Raw genomic sequence first — 17,342 nt, 5'->3', positions numbered from 1 at the left:
TGTGTGCGTGCCTCCCTCCATCTTCATCCCAACACACCTACTTTGAGGCCGTCAGTCACTGGCCTCTTCCGAGCAGACATCCTCCTTCCCCTCCCTACAGGGTAGATCTGGGCAGGTCTGGTAAACACAGGGCCCTGCAGCCTCAGAAGGAAACCAGATAGAAAGGAGGGGCCTCTCCAGCCTCCACGGGCCCCAGCTTCTGTTTATGAAGTCAGAATAAATCAAGAAACGGGGATAAATTGTTAGGAAAACATCTGTAACATCCTAACCATTTTCATTCATGGGTTTTATTGTGACATTTTATTACAGGGACTTCTACTTTGCTTTTCCTTCAGCACAGACGCATGCGCCCACCCTGGCTATGCCCTTCCTCCTGCTGCAGCTGAAGGGTGCTTGTAATTACCACACAAAGACTTAGGGCATTGCAGGGACCATGTGGCCAACGGACTCTTTCTTGGAAGACATTTTCCCTGCTAGCTGTTTCCTGTGGCAGCTTGTAGGATCTTGTCCATAATGGGCCAGTGGGAAGGCGTGCTCACCAGCCACTGGGCGCTCAGGTTTCTAATGCCTTACATTTTTCCAGTCAGGGAGGTGAGGGAAAGGTGGTTGGTTTGTTGGCTCCTCGCCAAGGTGGGCAGTGAGACTGAGATGGTGACACATCACGGATCTGGAAAAATGTGGCCCCAAAGGGCCAGGCTCTCGGGAGGACTAGTGGCAGCCACAGGCCCGGACCACCATGTTCCTGTACTTCTTCAGGATGACGTTGGAGCTGTCGTCGAAGTAGAGGACAGATATGGCGTTGAGCTGGGTGGGTGCACAGCAGGGCTTGGGCACCGTGTCTGGGTTGATGAAGTGAACCTGCAAGCCACCAACATGAATCATGGTGAGAGGTGCTGAGGCCTTCTGTGTGCGTCTAGATTTCTCTAAAGAACATCTACTGTCTGGCTGAGATGGAAGACATGTGAGCACATCTCATGACCAACTCAGCTCAGGCCTTGCCTCCACTTTGCAGAAGAGGGAACCAGAGTGCATAGTCTCTGTGCACTCATCTGATCTGGAAGAGACAGCTGGAGCTGTCTCAGTGTCCTCCCTGACTCCATCCCATTCAAAAATATACTCTGTCTTAAGGAATGGGGTTGTAGCTTAGTGGTGAAGCGCTTGCCTAGCAGTAACAAGGTCCTGGATTCAATTCCCAGCATCACAGTAATAAATAAGGTCTATTTTGCTCATGGGTACCTGTGTACCCCGCAGAGCAGGGGTTCAGACAAGAGAAAACTCAAACCTGCCTTGCAGGTACCATGGGAGTTCCATCGACAAGCAAGGTGAACCCGGAGTAGGCAGCAGGGAATAGTGGGGAGTGAAGCACACTGAAGGGAGAGGCCACCACTCATCCAAGACTATCCCAGCCTGGCTGACCATTCATGTGGACCCAGTGCTAAGACAGGCCAGAGCTTCAGTTCTTCTCACACGTTATTGGTTTGTTTGAGACAGGGACTCTTACTTCCTAGGGCTGGCCTTAAACTTGCTGTGTAGCCAAAGAGGATCCAGAATTTCAAATTATCTAGCCTCCACTTTCTGAGCGCTAGGGTGGAATTACAGACCCAAGCTACCCAGCCACCCAGTTTATGCAGCACTGTGGACTGAATCCCAGGGCGCTGTGTATGCTGGGCAAGCAGCCCATCAACAGAGCTCGGAGCCACACCCCCAGCTCCTGATTTGTTGTTAGTGAAAAACTTCCGGGCATTAGTCCAAACGGGCATGGCAAGCAAATGCATCTCAGCAGCTGGCCGTGACCTCTGGTGTGGCTCCTTCCATCTCTTCTGATGGACAGTATATCAAACCCTTACCCTCACTAACTTGCTCCTCTTTGAATAACTTTAATGCAGCCCCAGGCGGGTGGATTGATTCCTACTGTGAGAGGTGCACTAGGATGTCCCAGGCCAGCATTCACCCCTGGGTCAGGTGACCTCAGAGGCCTCCTCCCTCAACTGTGGATCCCCAGGGGAGAGGCTAACAGAAGCAGGAGATGGCAGCAACCCTGCCCTGAGCCATGAAGGCAGTGACGAAGGATGCTAGAGAAGAGCACTAAGAGAAGGGCAGGTCCCACAGGCAACACTGGCAGAGCTCACTCTGTCCCTAGCTCCAAACTCCATCTCAAATGTAGTTTGGGAGCTTATAGTCCAAGGGGAAGGAAGATGTTGGAAAACCAGCACTTAAATATCCCTTAGTACTTAGTACCAGGACTTAGATATCCCTTACTGCTGCCCTTGGAGTGCAGGCCTGTAATTCTAGCTACTCAGGATCTGAAGCAGGAGGATCACAAGGTCACAGTGAGATCAAAACCAGGATGGACAGTTCAGTGGCTCCTAAGGGCCAAGTATACAGCTCAGTGGTAAAGAGGCGGCCTAACATTCCCGAGGCTCTGGGGTCCATCATTTTAACCATGAAAACAAGAGTGGGAGGAAGAAAGAGAGAGAAGGAGGCAGAACAGTGATGGATGGAGGGACCCATCCTTTGGCAAAAGGTAAAGCTTGGACTAAATGAAGGCCATGGAAGAACTTCCTGTCCAGGACTTACAAGTTGGGGTGGAATCAACAGAAGTTTAAATAACAAACAGAGCTGCACAAAGGGGAGTCAGGTGGTGAGCTCTTTGTCACCATAATTCAAACCAGCATGGATGACCAGAGAAGACCAGAAAACATCCACTGTAAACAGCAAGGTCTCCCAGAGACTGGATGGCGCAGCGGTCACAGCATCAACTCAGTGCCTCACCCCAGGCTCAGAGTACCACTCTCATCTCATCACAGGCCTCCCCGAAGGGACCCAGAGAGGGTTGGCTTGAATCAGCTGCCACTGTCTACCCTTCCATGCCCTCCCTCCCTCTGAAATTCTCTCATTTGTTCAGTCCATTTCCTTCCCTGCTCAGCAAAGCCCTAAGGTCAAAGAATTTGACCTAAGTTCCTGCAGTGTCTCCTGCTCCTGGCACAAGGCAGACAACAGAATCAAGCTTCTTGAATTACTGAACTGAAGGTTCATGTTCAAAGCTAGGAAAGAAAGCCATGAGCTCTGAAAGGGGCCAGGGGGGCCCTAACAAACTAAAGTCTACCTTTCGTAGGAGAAGAGGACCAGGAGCCAGCAGCCAAGTCTTACCCTAACACAGGATGGCAGGCTGACACCCAAGAGGATGGTCCCTACCAGGAGTGGACCCAGTCCTCAGTGAGGCATATGACTCATGGTCACAGCAGCACAGGAGCCCATGAAACTCGTTAACTCTCAAAATTAGAGCAAATACAGAAATAAAAAGAATTTTAGGGTCCAAGGAGCATATGTATTTATACCACTAGGTGCCTAAAACACATTATTCCTAGTCTTATGTAGATCAGGCGCCCACAGGAGTCATGGCACATGTGGGTGGACAGCTGCTCAGGGTCTGAGTCAAAGACAGTAGCAGCCACTCACTATGCCTCCAGGAGGCACCTACCAGTGTCTGGACGATGGCGTGGTTGGTGGCATTCATGTAGGAGTTCAGAGGGAAGGCACACTCCCCCTCACAGTAGTAGGCAGCATAGCCTTCAGGAGCGATGATCCAGTCCTACAGAGAGAAGAGAGGAAGGTGAGGCCTTAGCTAGATCCCACAGAGAGCCCAAGGCAGTGCCCTTCCCCTGTGTGGACTCTTTCCTCACGTCCAGGGGGCACAGGCTCAGGCTGTGCTCTCCTGAGCTGTGGGGGTCCCAGCAGGGGCAGGAAAGTAAGCATGGTATTTTGTGATCCCAGCAAAAAGCAGGAAAAATAAGAAAGGACGCAAGGCCCGGAAGGTACTCCCTTGTTTGTATCTCCTGGACCAGAGGTGACAGCAGCAGGGAGTGAGACATGGGTCAGGGAACCACACCTAGAACCAACCCTGTCCCTGCTAGGGGTGGCATGCCTCAGCTTGTTCCCAGGTGTGTCTGTGTTATAGCCTAGACCTTTATTCGCTGGGTAAGGATAGCTGCAAACGAAACCCAACACGATGCTACAACCTTAGCCAAAACCTTTTAAGTTTTTTGGCTCTTGCTTCTTTGTTTTGTGGGTTTTAGTTTGTTTTTTTGCATCTTCTTTGCATGCATGATTTCAGAGTGAACTCTGTAGATGACAACGTTTGTCCCACTGTCAAGACTGGACACGTCTGTGAATCAAAACCAAACGTCCCTGCCTGTTACACCTTCTTGAGTAAGGGTGGCTCACAGGGGCTCAGATAATCCACACAGGGCACCTCTGTGTCACGCTGCTCCCTGAAGTGCTATGTTCTAAAGACTGTAAGCAGTCTGCTCCTGCTGGGTGAGTGTGAGACACGGCAGAGCCCTCACTCCCGCCACATGTCTGGCTTCGTTAGGAACAAACTCCTGATCTGAGTAACAGAACAGGACAGAGGAGCAGAGGAAGCTGGCTCTCCAGGGCTGGATTTGAACACATGGCCTTATGTGGGAGAAGCACAGCCGTGGGATGGGACTAGGATGTGCATGAACATTGAAGTTTAGACTTTAGAAGGGTGGTGTTTCAAGAGTCAATCACACCTTGGGTGTCACGGGACATCAGTAATGTCCTTATACGGTCAGCCCAAGTCTTCCTCTCTGGTTTGAGATCCTGGCACCTGACAGCTCACCAGCAAAGATAAGAACTGTGGGCTGAAACTCAGACTGAGTTCCTAGAGTGCTTGCCTTGCATAAAGGAAACTCTGGGTTCTGTTCAGACTAGCACAAACTAGGCATGGTGGCACACTTCTGTAATCCCAGAACCAGGGAGGTGGAGACAGGAGTCAAAGTACAAGGTCATTTTAGGCTACACAGTGAGTTTGATACCAGCCTGGGACATGTGGGACTTTATCCCGAGGGAGGGGAAAGACATGAACACACGGTACCCATGGAGACAGCCTTGTGGTTGGCAGGGGCAGAGTGGGCCCCAGTGTGTGGTGATTCAGCCGTCCTTACCTGCCAGCCAAGGTCTCGGAAGCTGACATACAGCTCATGTTTCTTGCAGGCCTGCCTCTGGTCACTGCTGCTGTTTTCTGCATGGAGAAGGAGTCGAAGAGGGAAAAAAAAAAAACCCAAGGAGGAGAGAGAAACACACACATGTTCAAGTCCCTTTGGTTCTGCAGTGGGGGAGCAGCCATTGGATTCAGGGGCTGAAGGGCAGCGATGTCTCAGAAGCTGGTTTGAGGACCTGTGAGACTTCCAGGTCACCTCTGCCCTTTAGTAGAGGCCCCCAGCCCTTCTCATAACATCATGCTTCCAGACCACTCTGCCTGAGGAGGCCCACCAAGGGAGCCCCAAATTCTCGTGCACCTGCAGGTACTGGAGGTAAAGAACCAAGGTTGGGGACACCACCAGGGAGAAACCAGGGGAAAATCCCACAGCCCCAGAATCGACTGCTGAGTTTCTTTAAGGAGCAAGAACAGCGAGCTTGTGTCTTCCAGGATGTTAAGTCTGGAGCATTTGTGCCAGGGACTGCACTTTGTAAACATCCCTCATGCACAGCTGTGGGACCTTCCTCTACCTTGCAGCTATACAAATGGTTGGTACTTAATGGCTTCCCCTAACCTGAGACGGCCCAGGGGTTTCCTTCGTCTGTCCTTGCCCATAAAGCCCGGGCCCCTGGTCTACACTACAGAGCCCTGGAGGCCGGGTGCCCAAGTGTTCAGATGACTTCTCATCCCCCCACACCCTGCGACTATCCAAACATGATGACTGTTCCCTCTAAACCCACTGACAAGGGCTGACAGGCCACCGGCTGTCTGGTGACAAGTGACATCCTTCAGAGTCTGCTTCCCAAGATATACAGGAATTCCACCTGCACGGGGCTGAGGTCAAGAAGAAAGAGCACAGGCCGGGCTGTCTCCAGCACCCAAAGGTCAGGGCACTATCAGAGCACAGTCCACAGAGCTGGACACCTGGTCTACCTTCTGGAACAGCTGTGGTGTGGATCTCTAAGGCACCATTGAACACTGGGGCAGAGCCGGAAGCTGCAGTTACTGCTATCCACCCAACAAGCCCCAGTCCTCTCTTCAAGGAGAGAAGGAAGTGGATCACCTCTTCAGCCCAGGGTGAAGCAGCCTGAGTGAGATAGAGTCAGGGAGGATCCTGAAGCTAGATATAGAAAAAGTGCTGTGATCATTAATAATGTCTGCCATGTGCAGGGCAGGGGTAGAATCCAGTAAAGATCTTTGGAAGCTGGATGTAGGTGTGCTGTGGAGCATGGACTCTTTGCTTGTTCTATCTGGGGTTGTGGCTGCCCAGGGGTGGGAAGGAGGCAGTTGGAATTCCCCAGCCTTCTCAGGTCTTTCTTAACAGAAAAGCAAGGGAAGGGGATAGAGGAGACACCCAGCTCCCCTGCCCCTGATCCTGCTCCACCTACTCCACTCAGTACAGCAGGCAGTACCAGCCACTGCGCAGCTACCTCTGAAAGGCCCTGTGCGGCACAGGTACTCAGACTTTCACACCTGAGGGTCAGCTGGAGAAGGTGGCCGATCACCAGGGTGCTGGGCTGGAAGGAACAGGGGACCCAGGCTCTCTACCAACATCTCAGGAGTATTTGGATCCCTGGGGCAAGAGTGACCCACGAAAGAAACTTTCATGCAGGGGCATGCTGGGACATGTGTCTGCAGCCGGATCCATAAATGATGATGTGCGTGCAAGAGAGGATTCAACTTGTGTGGCCCATCCTGTGAGGTGTGAGCACTTCAAAGGCACTGGGCACACGCCTACGCACACGCACAGGCTGCCTCACTAAACCAGGGTGAGGCCCTGGTCCTGGTATTTTTTTTTTTTATGTTAAACTTCCAGGCAGGGTTTGGAAGAACTTAAAAGGAGAATAGGGAGTTGAAATCTATGGGAGTGGGCACATTCCGAGCTAGATGGACTAGTTGTCCTGCGAGGAAGTGAGGGCTTGTCCTGGAGCTATGGAAATGGCTACTCGGTGGGACACAGTGGGGTGGTCAGCTTCTAACCCTCAGCATTTCTCTCACTCTGGAGGCAAATGTCATAGATGGCTGGGATGGGACTTACCAGCACTTTTTGGCCAACTGGGTTTGCAAAGGCCTCTGGGAGGTTTCAGATTCTGCATGGGGCCCTCCTTCACCCTGCACTGTTACCCACACCCTTCTCAGAGCAGCCAGCATGACCTCACACCTACACCGCACGCAGCCTGAAACCATAAAACTCCCACTCATGCTTGGGATGGATTTCAAACTCAAGATAGAACACTCAAGAGAATGTTCCACCCACCCGTGGCTTCAGCTGCCTCTTCCGACCCAGCCACCAGTCTTAAAAGGCTAGTGAGAAAAGTCGGAGACTAAGCCATGAGACTTTGTTCCCTCAGGGTGCATGGACCATGCCAAGTGGGACCAACCTTGCCTCGCTCACAGCTCTCAGCTCCGTTCCCATGGGAATTATTTCTGCACTGCTGAAATGAGCTGAGTCCCCCAGTCACCATCCCCAGTCCTGGGCCTGTCACTGCATATGGATGAGGGGAACAACCATTTCCACCTGTCCCAAACTGCTTATATATCTAGGCTTCCACCATGGAATTCCAATCCCAGCATAAACAAGGGCCCTCAGTTGTTTTACTTGGGGGCTTACACACCCTTAGAGGTGTCTCTGAAAGGCTCCGCCCAGCAGAAGAGCATGCGTGCAATGCCCCGATCCACAAGCCACACAGGCCACTGGCAGAGAGCAGGCAGGCAACTCTGTTCAGAACAGCAGCTGGCAGGCTGTGCCTCGCCCACAGTTAGCCTGTTTTACTGTGCTGCCCTGAATTGCTCTATGTTGGGTCTGCGTGCCAAGGCAGGCGGACCCGGCATCTTATTTATACAAGTGAAACAGCACCATCAGCCTCCACAGCAGAAACTGCAGCCAACAGGTAATTTAATTGTGTCTGTAAACAATGCCATCTAGGAATATAGCTGTGTTAGAAACATTAGACTCAACAGCCATCTGTCAGGCCAGACAGAACGCTCTCTCCCAGACTAGGAACAGAAGAGCAGGCAACACAGACAGACAGACACAGTGGCCCAGGTCCTGGTCAGGGTCATGAACCTTGTTCAGAACAACTGCCACAGGGAAGGATTCCATCCATCGCCTGGCCCCAGCTTCAGCCCCTGCCTGTCACTCTCCACCCTCTGCAAATTAACACCAAAACTCATCTAGATATGTATTTGGCAACTCTGCCCCCAAATAGCCCTGAACTGGTCCTAAGACTCCTTATGCGAGTGTTAGATATGCAATGTCATGCTACACATGTGTAATATGTGCTAAGAGTTATTGATAGCTGAGTAGTTAATACTGACTTACTACTTAAGATTGGAAAACAAAACAAAACAAAACAAAACAAAAAAACCTGTGCTTGCAAGTGGCCATGTCTACCAAGGGAAAGGGGTACAAAGTGAATTAAAGCCAATGAAACTGGCAGAGCCTCTGAATCAATATTAAATTCGGGTGCCCTGGAAAGATAAGATTGTGCCCATCTATATTTCTGACAAGACTCTCTCCACTCACTGACATCTACCCAGGGCCCTGGGGACACCCCAGAATCAGTAAGTCCAGCAGACCTAGCAGGCTACCATCTCATTCCAGAAATAAAATGACTATCAATTTTTACACAAGAGGAAGAAGCCATGTGCAATGGAAGGTGACCTGGAGTGGAGCTGTAAGAGGGTGAGGCGGGGGCAGGGGAATGCCCTGGTAGCCTCACACTTAATTCTCAACAGCACAAGCTCCCCAGGGTGTTTCCTCAAAATCTCCTGGGAAGGTTCAGTTGGCTCAGAGGCCTCACAAACACAGCCGGTTGGGCTGTGTCTAGCCTTTGCCTTGCCTTGAGGTCACCAGAGCCCTGGAGAAGCTACATGCTGGTCAGGAGCGTCCCGGCAACAGGCTAATGTGTTCTGGAAGTACGTGCTGTGCAGTTGATCCTCCCTGGCTGCCTGGACCTGCATTGGCCTACCTGCCACACTGGCCATCCTGAGGGCCTCTTGGTTCTTTGGCGTCTTGGAGCGATTCTGGCTGCGCTGCTTGCCTCCAGTGGACCGGATGCTCCGTAGATGGACCTCTGTGGCCTTGAAAAAGGCCACCATGAAGGGTTGCTTGTTCTGGGGTCCATGCCGTCCAATTAGGCCTGCCAACTTGGGGTTGATGCTCTGCCCTGCAGAAGAGCATTCATTACATAGAGGCATGGGTACAGGGAAGGGTTGGGGACATGATTCTATTCTCACCTCATACCTCATTCGTGTACTTGCTATTTATTCATCTGACAAGGATTATCTGGGTAATTTGGGAGCTATTTTGAAGTGCCCCATTCTCTGTTGACCCCTGGAGGGTGACAGGCAGCACACAATTACCCAGCGATGACCCAAACACTAAGCAAGGAAAGGTAAGCATGAGGAGGCAGGCTAAGATCTGCAGAGGCTCTCATGCTAGTGCACGGCCATGTCGTACTCTGGCCAGAGTCGGTTACTTGGTCAGCCAGGCTTCCAGGGGTAGAAAATACAGCTGTTGTGTGCATGGGTGACAACAGCCTGGAGACAATGGAGAGGGACCAGGTGACAGTGAAGAATGCGCTCCGAGTGGGAAAGGGCACCACGGGTGGAGGGTCCTACAGAAATAAAGGCTTGGCAGGAAGATCAGGGCTGGATTCCAGGAGTGTAAGAGCCTGCTAGGAGAGAGAAGTGGGCACGCAGGCTGACAACCGGGCATAGGCTAGAGGCACAGATCACCTCTGGGCCAGTGGCAAGGATTTTGCCTGAACAAGGTCTTTGCAGGTGCAAGCCCTTGAAAAACAGCCAGGCCATGTAGGACAGGATTCACTCCAGGTGCCTGTGGCTTGTTGAAAAGAAAGGGAGAGGCCACACATCACCACAGATGCTAGGAGCTAGAGCCACCTGCAATGGGGTTGGGGAGGCTCATAGCCAGGGACACCTGGGTACAAGGTTTTGCCTTTCCATGGCAACAATAAAGCCCTGGTACATGGGAACCACCAGCCTGTAGAACTTGATCACGGATGCCCACAGTGGGACAGGAAGAGAGACTGTGGAGAGCGGAGCTACCGGGTTGGGGACTTCAAGTGTTCTCTACGATGACCTTGGGCTGGCCCTGAAACCAGACTGCAAGCTGAAGGACAGCAGCCAGAGACTGGGCAGATGCCATTGAACAGCGTAGAAGGGTGCCGGGGGACCAGCCTGGGACAGTGGAAGTGAGCCTCATGAGACAGGGTCAGATTCTCGGCGGCCCTTCTCCAGACATCCTCCATCTGGTCTTTCACTGCTGCCTGCTTAACACTGGAAAGACACTGATTTCTATTTTCTGTTTGGAAATAGATTCACATGAAATTGGGGGTGGGGAGAGGGTAAAAAAGGGCTAAGCTTGGTGGTGCATGTTAGTCACCCCCAGCTACTCTGGAGGCTGAGGCAGGAGGATCAAAAATCCAGTTCATGTGAATGCAAGAGAGTTGCCACAAAGAGGCTTGGAATGGGATTTAGGTCAGCATAGAGTGCAACACAGGCAAAGCTGTGAGCTCTGCCCCAGTACCGACCCCCCCGTCTGTTTCTCTCTCACATACACACAGGGGAGAGAGAGAGCAAAGACAGAATCAGAGCAGGCACAGAAACACAGAGAGCAAGAGACTATGTCCCCAGAGGTCCCATCTACCCATCAGCCAGTTTCCTGCAGTGGGAACGCCAGTCCAGGACATGGCAGGTTCTGGTGTGTTTTGAAGAAAACTTTAGGAATTTGCTGTAAGAGACTATAAAAAAGGGATGAGAAAAAGGCAGTTCTGTGAGACTGGTACATCCCTGGCCTAAAGCCATGAAGGCTTTACAAAGATGGAAAACTGAGGCAGGGGACATTTAGTTTAGCATAACAGGTGCTGTGTGAGCTGGGCTCAGAGCCATGGGGATGTGAGGCTAGACACGCTTGGCAGTGGAACCCAGGTGCCCTCTCTCTTCCACAGAAAGTCCAGGGCGCGCAACAGGGTGGGCAGGCTCCCCTAACTGGGAGGGATCTTGGAAAGCACGGGCGGGAGGAAGAAACTCGGAGAGGGCCTAGCAACCCAGAAACCAGAGTTCGAAGTATAGAAAACAACATCCAGGCTACAATGGTCAATCGGGATTGTCAGCAGAAGCAAGCCTCTGGTTATGTCTACGAGGGAGTTTCTAGCCTGGGCTAGCTGAGCTGAGAGGGCTACCCTCGAGCTGGAGCTAGACAGTAGAGCCCATGGGCTGTGATCCAAAAGCCAGTGTTCATCTCTGCTTCCTGGCTGTGGATGCAGCCTGCCCAGCCCCCCCCACCCCCCGATGCCACGGTGGTCTGTACCCTCCTGTCACCGGCCAGCACATACCTTTCCTAAGTTGCTTCTGTCGGGCAGTTTGTCACAGCCCTGAGAAAGCTAACTCACACGCAGGTCCAGGGCTGTCCCAAGGCCTTGGTGACAAGAATGTGCTGCCTATTTCCCCATGTCCCGACAACGGTTAAATGCTCATAAAAAGAAATAAACGTCACATCAGAGCAGGGAGACATCAGAGGAGACAATGCCAGATGCCCTGGGCAGAACAAGATGAGAGAGGGTGAGTGACCCCAGAGGAGGCTGTTGGAGCAGGGGCAGGAGTGGGGAGGGGGAGGAGACAGGGGGCACTTCACCATTGCACCTACCACACCCCCAAGTCTAGTGATGGAGTCAAGGCCAGCAAAAGTGATGGATGGGAGAGTCCTGGCCCATCAGCTAGTGTACCCCAGGGCAGGTCAGACACGGGGAAGCCTGGCTTCCAGTGCCTGGCTCAGTCCCGGCAGCTAGAATGGTTTTTGAGAGTTTGTGTTTTAAAAACCACATTTCCCCAACCCCCATGGTTTACACCTTCCCCTCCTGTCAGCATCCAGCTCTCCTGCATTCTTGAGCAGGGTCCACCCCAGTTCATCCATCTATAACAAGAGTTGAGTCTATAAAAGAAACCATTAAAGCAGGGCCCTGAGGAATTGTGCTTCCCCCCTGGAAGGCTTTTAGGGCAGAATAAAAATGCCTTGACTGAAACCCTGATTCCTCTCTGGACCCCTTAAATCCAGGCGCCAAGAGTGGCCCCAGTCCTGGCAGCCCTTTTGACCTGCCAGCAAAGCCACCTTCAGCCATCACAGCCTCCGCTAAGAAGGAACTGGAACCCACACCCGCCACCAGCGGCCCTCACGGCCTTGATTTCCTCGCATGTAAAATAGGATGAGTCCATTAGTCTCACGTCCCTAGTTAAAGAAGCAATTTTCACCTAGGCAGCTTTCCTCAAGCTGACTCTGCCCTGGCCTCAGGGCTGGGTGCAAGATGGTTTGACAAGAGGCACCCAATCCTCCTGCACAGTCGCTGTCACTGCTCAGGGGCGAGACGCTACCCAGTTCAGCCAAAAACACAGAAGAGAGGTGTTCTGGAAATTTCTAGAAAACATACTTGCTGTTCTAATGTTTGGAAGAAACCTGTTCTCTCAGAAGTGTGGGGCTAGAAAGATGGCACCACAGAAACTATCCCAGCTACTGACTCCAGAGAAACCATGTTTCTAAACAGGGGCCACCCATGGAAGGAACAGCATACACAGGGTCTCTGTGGCACAGCTGTGTCAAGCCAGCCTACATCTTGCGTTCTCATCTTGACCATCACCATGAATGCCTCACCTCAATGACTAAGTCTAGAGCTTGGAATTATGGCTCTTCCCCCGGCCTCCTCCCACCCCCTACTCCCAGAGGCTGCTGACAGAGAATGTGGGCACCAGCCATCTTTGGGCCCCACGCAGAGCTGGCCTGCAGGAGCAAATGCTGATTCTGTCCTCATGTAGGAGAAAGAGTCGGGTTTTCTGTGTAAAGGCTGGAAGACAACCCGACCGCATTCATTTACCTCCAGTAGAAAGCAGGGTCAGGAAAATGGCTGGGGCGTCTTTAGCAGGATGCACACACACCCTCCGAAGACTGATGGCTCACCTTCATTGCCAGCAAGGCTAAATTTAGAATCAGAAACACACCTCTGGGAGTGTCAGTGAGGAACTTTCCCCAGAAGTTTAGCTGAAGAGGGGAAACCATCATGAATGTGTCCCATGCTGAGTGAGAGTGAGCTGAGCGTAGGCGTGCACCTAGCTCTCTTGCTTCCTGACAGCTGGTGCAACCTGAACTTCTCTGCGGTGACAGAATGTCCCCTCAAACCATGAGGCAAAAAAGACCCCTCCTGCTTCAAGATGCCTTGTTGGATACAGCTACACAGCTGATACAGCCGGCACCGCACACCACACATTAGAGGCCAAAGCATTTTTATTCCTAATGGCTGAGCAGCAGAAACCACAGCGTGGCATGTGGGAACCAGGAAGGAGGGCAGGAAGGGGGCACTGCAGGTACGGACCCACGGAGGGTTCTCTACGCACTGGAAGGTGCTCAAGAAGACTGTACCCAGCACCCCAGAAACGTCACGTGTCCCCTCAGAAGCAAAAGGCTCTAGACGGAAAGCTACAGCTAGCTGCTTAGTTGGCTTATGAGATGTTCATACACAACGTAATCAAAACAAATCATTGAGATGTGACTCCCACGTAGAGCACTTGCCCAGCATGCAGGGGGCCCTGGGTCATGCCCAGTGCTGGTGGATGTTACATCATGATGCCATGACCTGTTATATACAGAGGTGTGTCTATATATGCTCATACACATATACACAGGGGCGCGCGCGCGCGCACACACACACACACACACACACACACACACACACACACACACCACTACATATCCCAGGCCAGCCTTGAACCCATAACCATCATCCTGTTTCTCCTCTGGAGTACTGGGATTACAGGCCTGAGTCATGACACTGTGCTATTCTTTTTAATATTGAACTAGGAGGCAGTTAAAAAAAGAATTTTAAGAATTCTTTTCCCTTTGAGATGCTTCTGTGTGACATTTTCAGTTAGTGGTCATAATTGTTTGTTTTGACTATTTGTATTTAAATATCCAGCAAGGTTACTGAAGTGAGGCCTGGGGTAGAAGCCGGTGAATTAATTAATCTAGGCAGAAAATCGATATACACATAATACTTTGAACCATAAAGACACTGTCTTTGGCAAAACTAGAAAATACTTCTTTTTTAGCTGAGGGTTAGCTGGACAAGAGTTTTCCTCCAAGCCCACAGATCTGCCTTTGAAAAGGCAGGTTTTGGAAATGAGGAAGCAGGCTGTCCCAACTAAATTTGAATTTCAGAAAAACAAATACTGTTTGCTACCTACAGGACTGTGCTGAAACCATTACAAGTGATCACTGGTCACACAAATTTGACTGGTATCTTCTGTCTAAGGCTGGGCTGGAATATCTTTCTCACTGAGTCCCAAGGACCTCCTTAGGGCTACAGAAGGCAGGAAGGGCATGCACACCTGCCCACCTGCCACAGGTAGGTGACTTGGTCCTTCCTGGGGCTCTTTGCTGTTGCTCTCTTGTTCTGTGCTTTGAGACAAGGTCTCACGTAGCCCAGGCTAGCCTTACATTCATTATATAGCAAGGGCTGGCTTTGAACCTCCTGCCCTCTGCCTCTGCCTCTAGAGGGCTGGAGTTCCAGGTGTGCACCACACAACCTCTCAATGAGGTGCTTAATTAAGCCCAGGGCTTCCAACAGGACCGGAAGTCTCCACCAAGTCACAGCCCAGGGTGTTTATTTTATTCCTTTGAAAAGTAAGAAATAGTAAAATGACTTTTTAGGGGTTGGGGCTTGTATTTTTAATGGTGTTTTGTGTGCAAATCTGTATGCCACTACACACACACACACCACACACACACACCACACATACAACTTTCATATGCACACACCATACATACAACACTCACACACATCACACATACAACACTCATACATACCACACATACAACACTCACACACATCATACATGCAACACACACACACACACACACACACACACACACACACACACACAGCCTCTTCCAGTTCCCAGCAGGAGGCTCCTGCTCTCAGAGGCTACACAGCATGGTCTGGGGACATGTATGTCAGAGGGAGCCCGATGCCCCTGACACTGCACAGAAGCCAACCCAGTCAGTTACCTACTCCCTCAGGTCACTATCCTGATCCACGAAGTGCGATCTGCAGCCTGGCTGGGGCTCCACATTTTCTTGACCTATCACATGTACTTGCCAGTCCTGCCTGATGACTTACTTCAGTTTACATGTCTTCCGGATTCTTCTACCAAGCCTCATCAGAGTCCATCTATCAAGTCACCTGGTGAGGCCTTGGGGAGTGCCCAGGGTTAGTGATTTTGGGCACCATGGGAAGCAGCCACACACAGGTTGTCCTGGGAACCTGCCTTCTCATTTCCTGGTGCATAGCAGACTCTAGATCCTTCATGTTCCCAGTTCCTCCAACCCAAGTCAACACACTCTCCAGTGCAAGAACCAGTGGAGCTCAGCTAGGCTTGTCCAGAGGCCTGGAGGAGCAAAGGTGTGATCAGAGGAGAGTCCAGAGGGCAGAGGGAGCTCCTGACCTCATCACTCACTCCTGCTCTCTGGTCCTCCCGCTTCCCTGGAGGCTGCAGACCAGAATTCTGCCTTATTTGTTCTGGGGCTGGGTGTCTCCCTCCCTCCCTAATAAGGCTGAGAAGTGTGAGTTACTTATCCCACCCACTGAGTCCTTCCTTCCACACCTAAGGACCTGAGCTGGAGGCAGCCATTTTGCCAAGTGTGCTGTGATGAGGCCCAGGACAAAATGCCAGGGTGCTTAAGCGATGGGCTAAAAGGGGAACGTTTGATACCACAGATACTCTAACCCAGAAATCAGCAAATTACATCTGGCCAACTGCCTGCTTTATCAAATAAAGTTTTATTAGGACACAGTCAGGGCACGGTCGCAAATGTAGCTTTTGGCTGCCCTCAAGCTAACGAGCATTGGTGAAAACAAACAACTCCTCATCCAAACCTGAAACATCCAGCCTCTGCAATGTTTTAGAGGCATCTGCTGATATTCACTCTGACCCACACTGACTCTGATTGTAAGGAAAACTGTAGGCGAGTTGGGGAAGCACTCAGTTGGTAGAATTCTGGCCTAGCATACACAAAGCCCTAGGTTTGATCTCTGGCACTGCATAAAACCAGGCCCAGGTAGTGCATGCCTGTAATGCCAGCACTTGGAAGATAGAGGAAGACAGATCAGAAGTTTAAGGTAACCCTTAACTACATAACAAGTTTGAGACCAGCATGAGCTGCATGAGGCCCTAACTTTAAAAATAATTTTTAAAAGCTATAAAAAGAAAACCATTGGTACGCTCCAAAGATAAGACACCATCATGTTTCTGCTAAGTGCCAGTGTGACGACACCCTTCTTCATACAGATGTGAATTGCCGAAGCAGAGGGTGGAGACAGAATCCGTTATCTGACTAGCTGACTCAAGATGGCATATTTCCCTTTGCACCATTTGCCAAAGAGTCCAGGCAGATGTCAGGAGAGAGGCCCCTCAAGCCCAGAAAGGACCAGGCCTGGATGTTGGTCAAGGCCTGAGGGAGCCCTCTAGGAAGCCATCAGGTGGGCATGGAGCTCTGGGGAATGAGTTAAGGGCAGGGAATGGCAGGGCACCCAGGGGGCATGAGCAGAATCAGGGAGGTCAGCATCTGATGAGCTCTGGATATATCCCAGAGCAGGCACAGAGTACCAATGGGGCCTCTGGAAAAGAAGGGTACATCCTCCCACATGGAGGGTGGTGCCCTGCTTTCCTGTGGCTTCTTTGCTCTCTAGGCCCAGGACCCCCTGAAACCACCCTGAGAGCCCAAGAACGTTCTTCACTAATTGTAAAAAAATTGATTCCAGCCACTGTATTGGAAGGGCCAAGGTCCCAGTGACAAGTGAGGATGTAGTTAACACTTGTGACCTCTTTCTGGCCCCAATGACTCAATTCTGCCCAGACCTAAACAGTTTGCTGGACCCTGGAATGACAGGTCTCAGCTGTTGTGGGCCATTGGGCCTCTTCTGTTCTCTGTCTTCCAGGAATCTGGGCAAAAAAAAAAGTGAAGTCATGCCGGTGTGCAGAGGCGTCTCTAAACAACTGTGCTGTGAGATTACCCACCAGACTGGCTTTATGCCGTAGCATCCCCAACCACAGGCCGGAGGCTCAGTTTCCTGCTTTCATCTCCAGCTGCCTCACCATCACAACTGGGCAACACGTGCCCTTTGGTCCTTTAAATGCCCTGTGACTGTATCTGATCCACTTGGGATGGTTAAGAAGGGGAATACGTGTTTCCATGTGCCAGAGCAGAAAAGCCTAGGGCAACACACACACACACACACACACACACACACACACACACACACACACACACACA

The 17,342-nt window shown here is 51.3% G+C and overlaps 1 protein-coding gene across 1 annotated transcript in view; it reads right to left on the bottom strand.

Moving 5' to 3' along the window:
- Positions 1 to 269: 269 nt before the first annotated feature.
- Positions 270 to 17,342, bottom strand: part of Bmp7 (bone morphogenetic protein 7) — a 72,308-nt gene continuing 55,235 nt past the window's right edge. The window contains exons 4-7 of the mRNA XM_055596256.1: positions 8,974 to 9,171; positions 4,968 to 5,044; positions 3,482 to 3,592; positions 270 to 858 (exon numbers count right to left, since the gene is read on the bottom strand). Of these exons, the coding sequence (XP_055452231.1) occupies positions 709 to 858; positions 3,482 to 3,592; positions 4,968 to 5,044; positions 8,974 to 9,171 (536 nt within the window). The 3' untranslated portion in view covers positions 270 to 708. The remainder of the gene's footprint in view (positions 859 to 3,481; positions 3,593 to 4,967; positions 5,045 to 8,973; positions 9,172 to 17,342) is intronic.

This window comes from Psammomys obesus, unplaced genomic scaffold (assembly GCF_907164565.1).
Source record: "Psammomys obesus unplaced genomic scaffold, mPsaObe1.curated_primary_1811, whole genome shotgun sequence".
Classification (NCBI taxonomy): domain Eukaryota; kingdom Metazoa; phylum Chordata; class Mammalia; order Rodentia; family Muridae; genus Psammomys; species Psammomys obesus.
The sequence above is the reverse complement of the archived record's forward strand: the minus strand, read 5'-3'. Positions and strand labels throughout refer to the sequence as shown.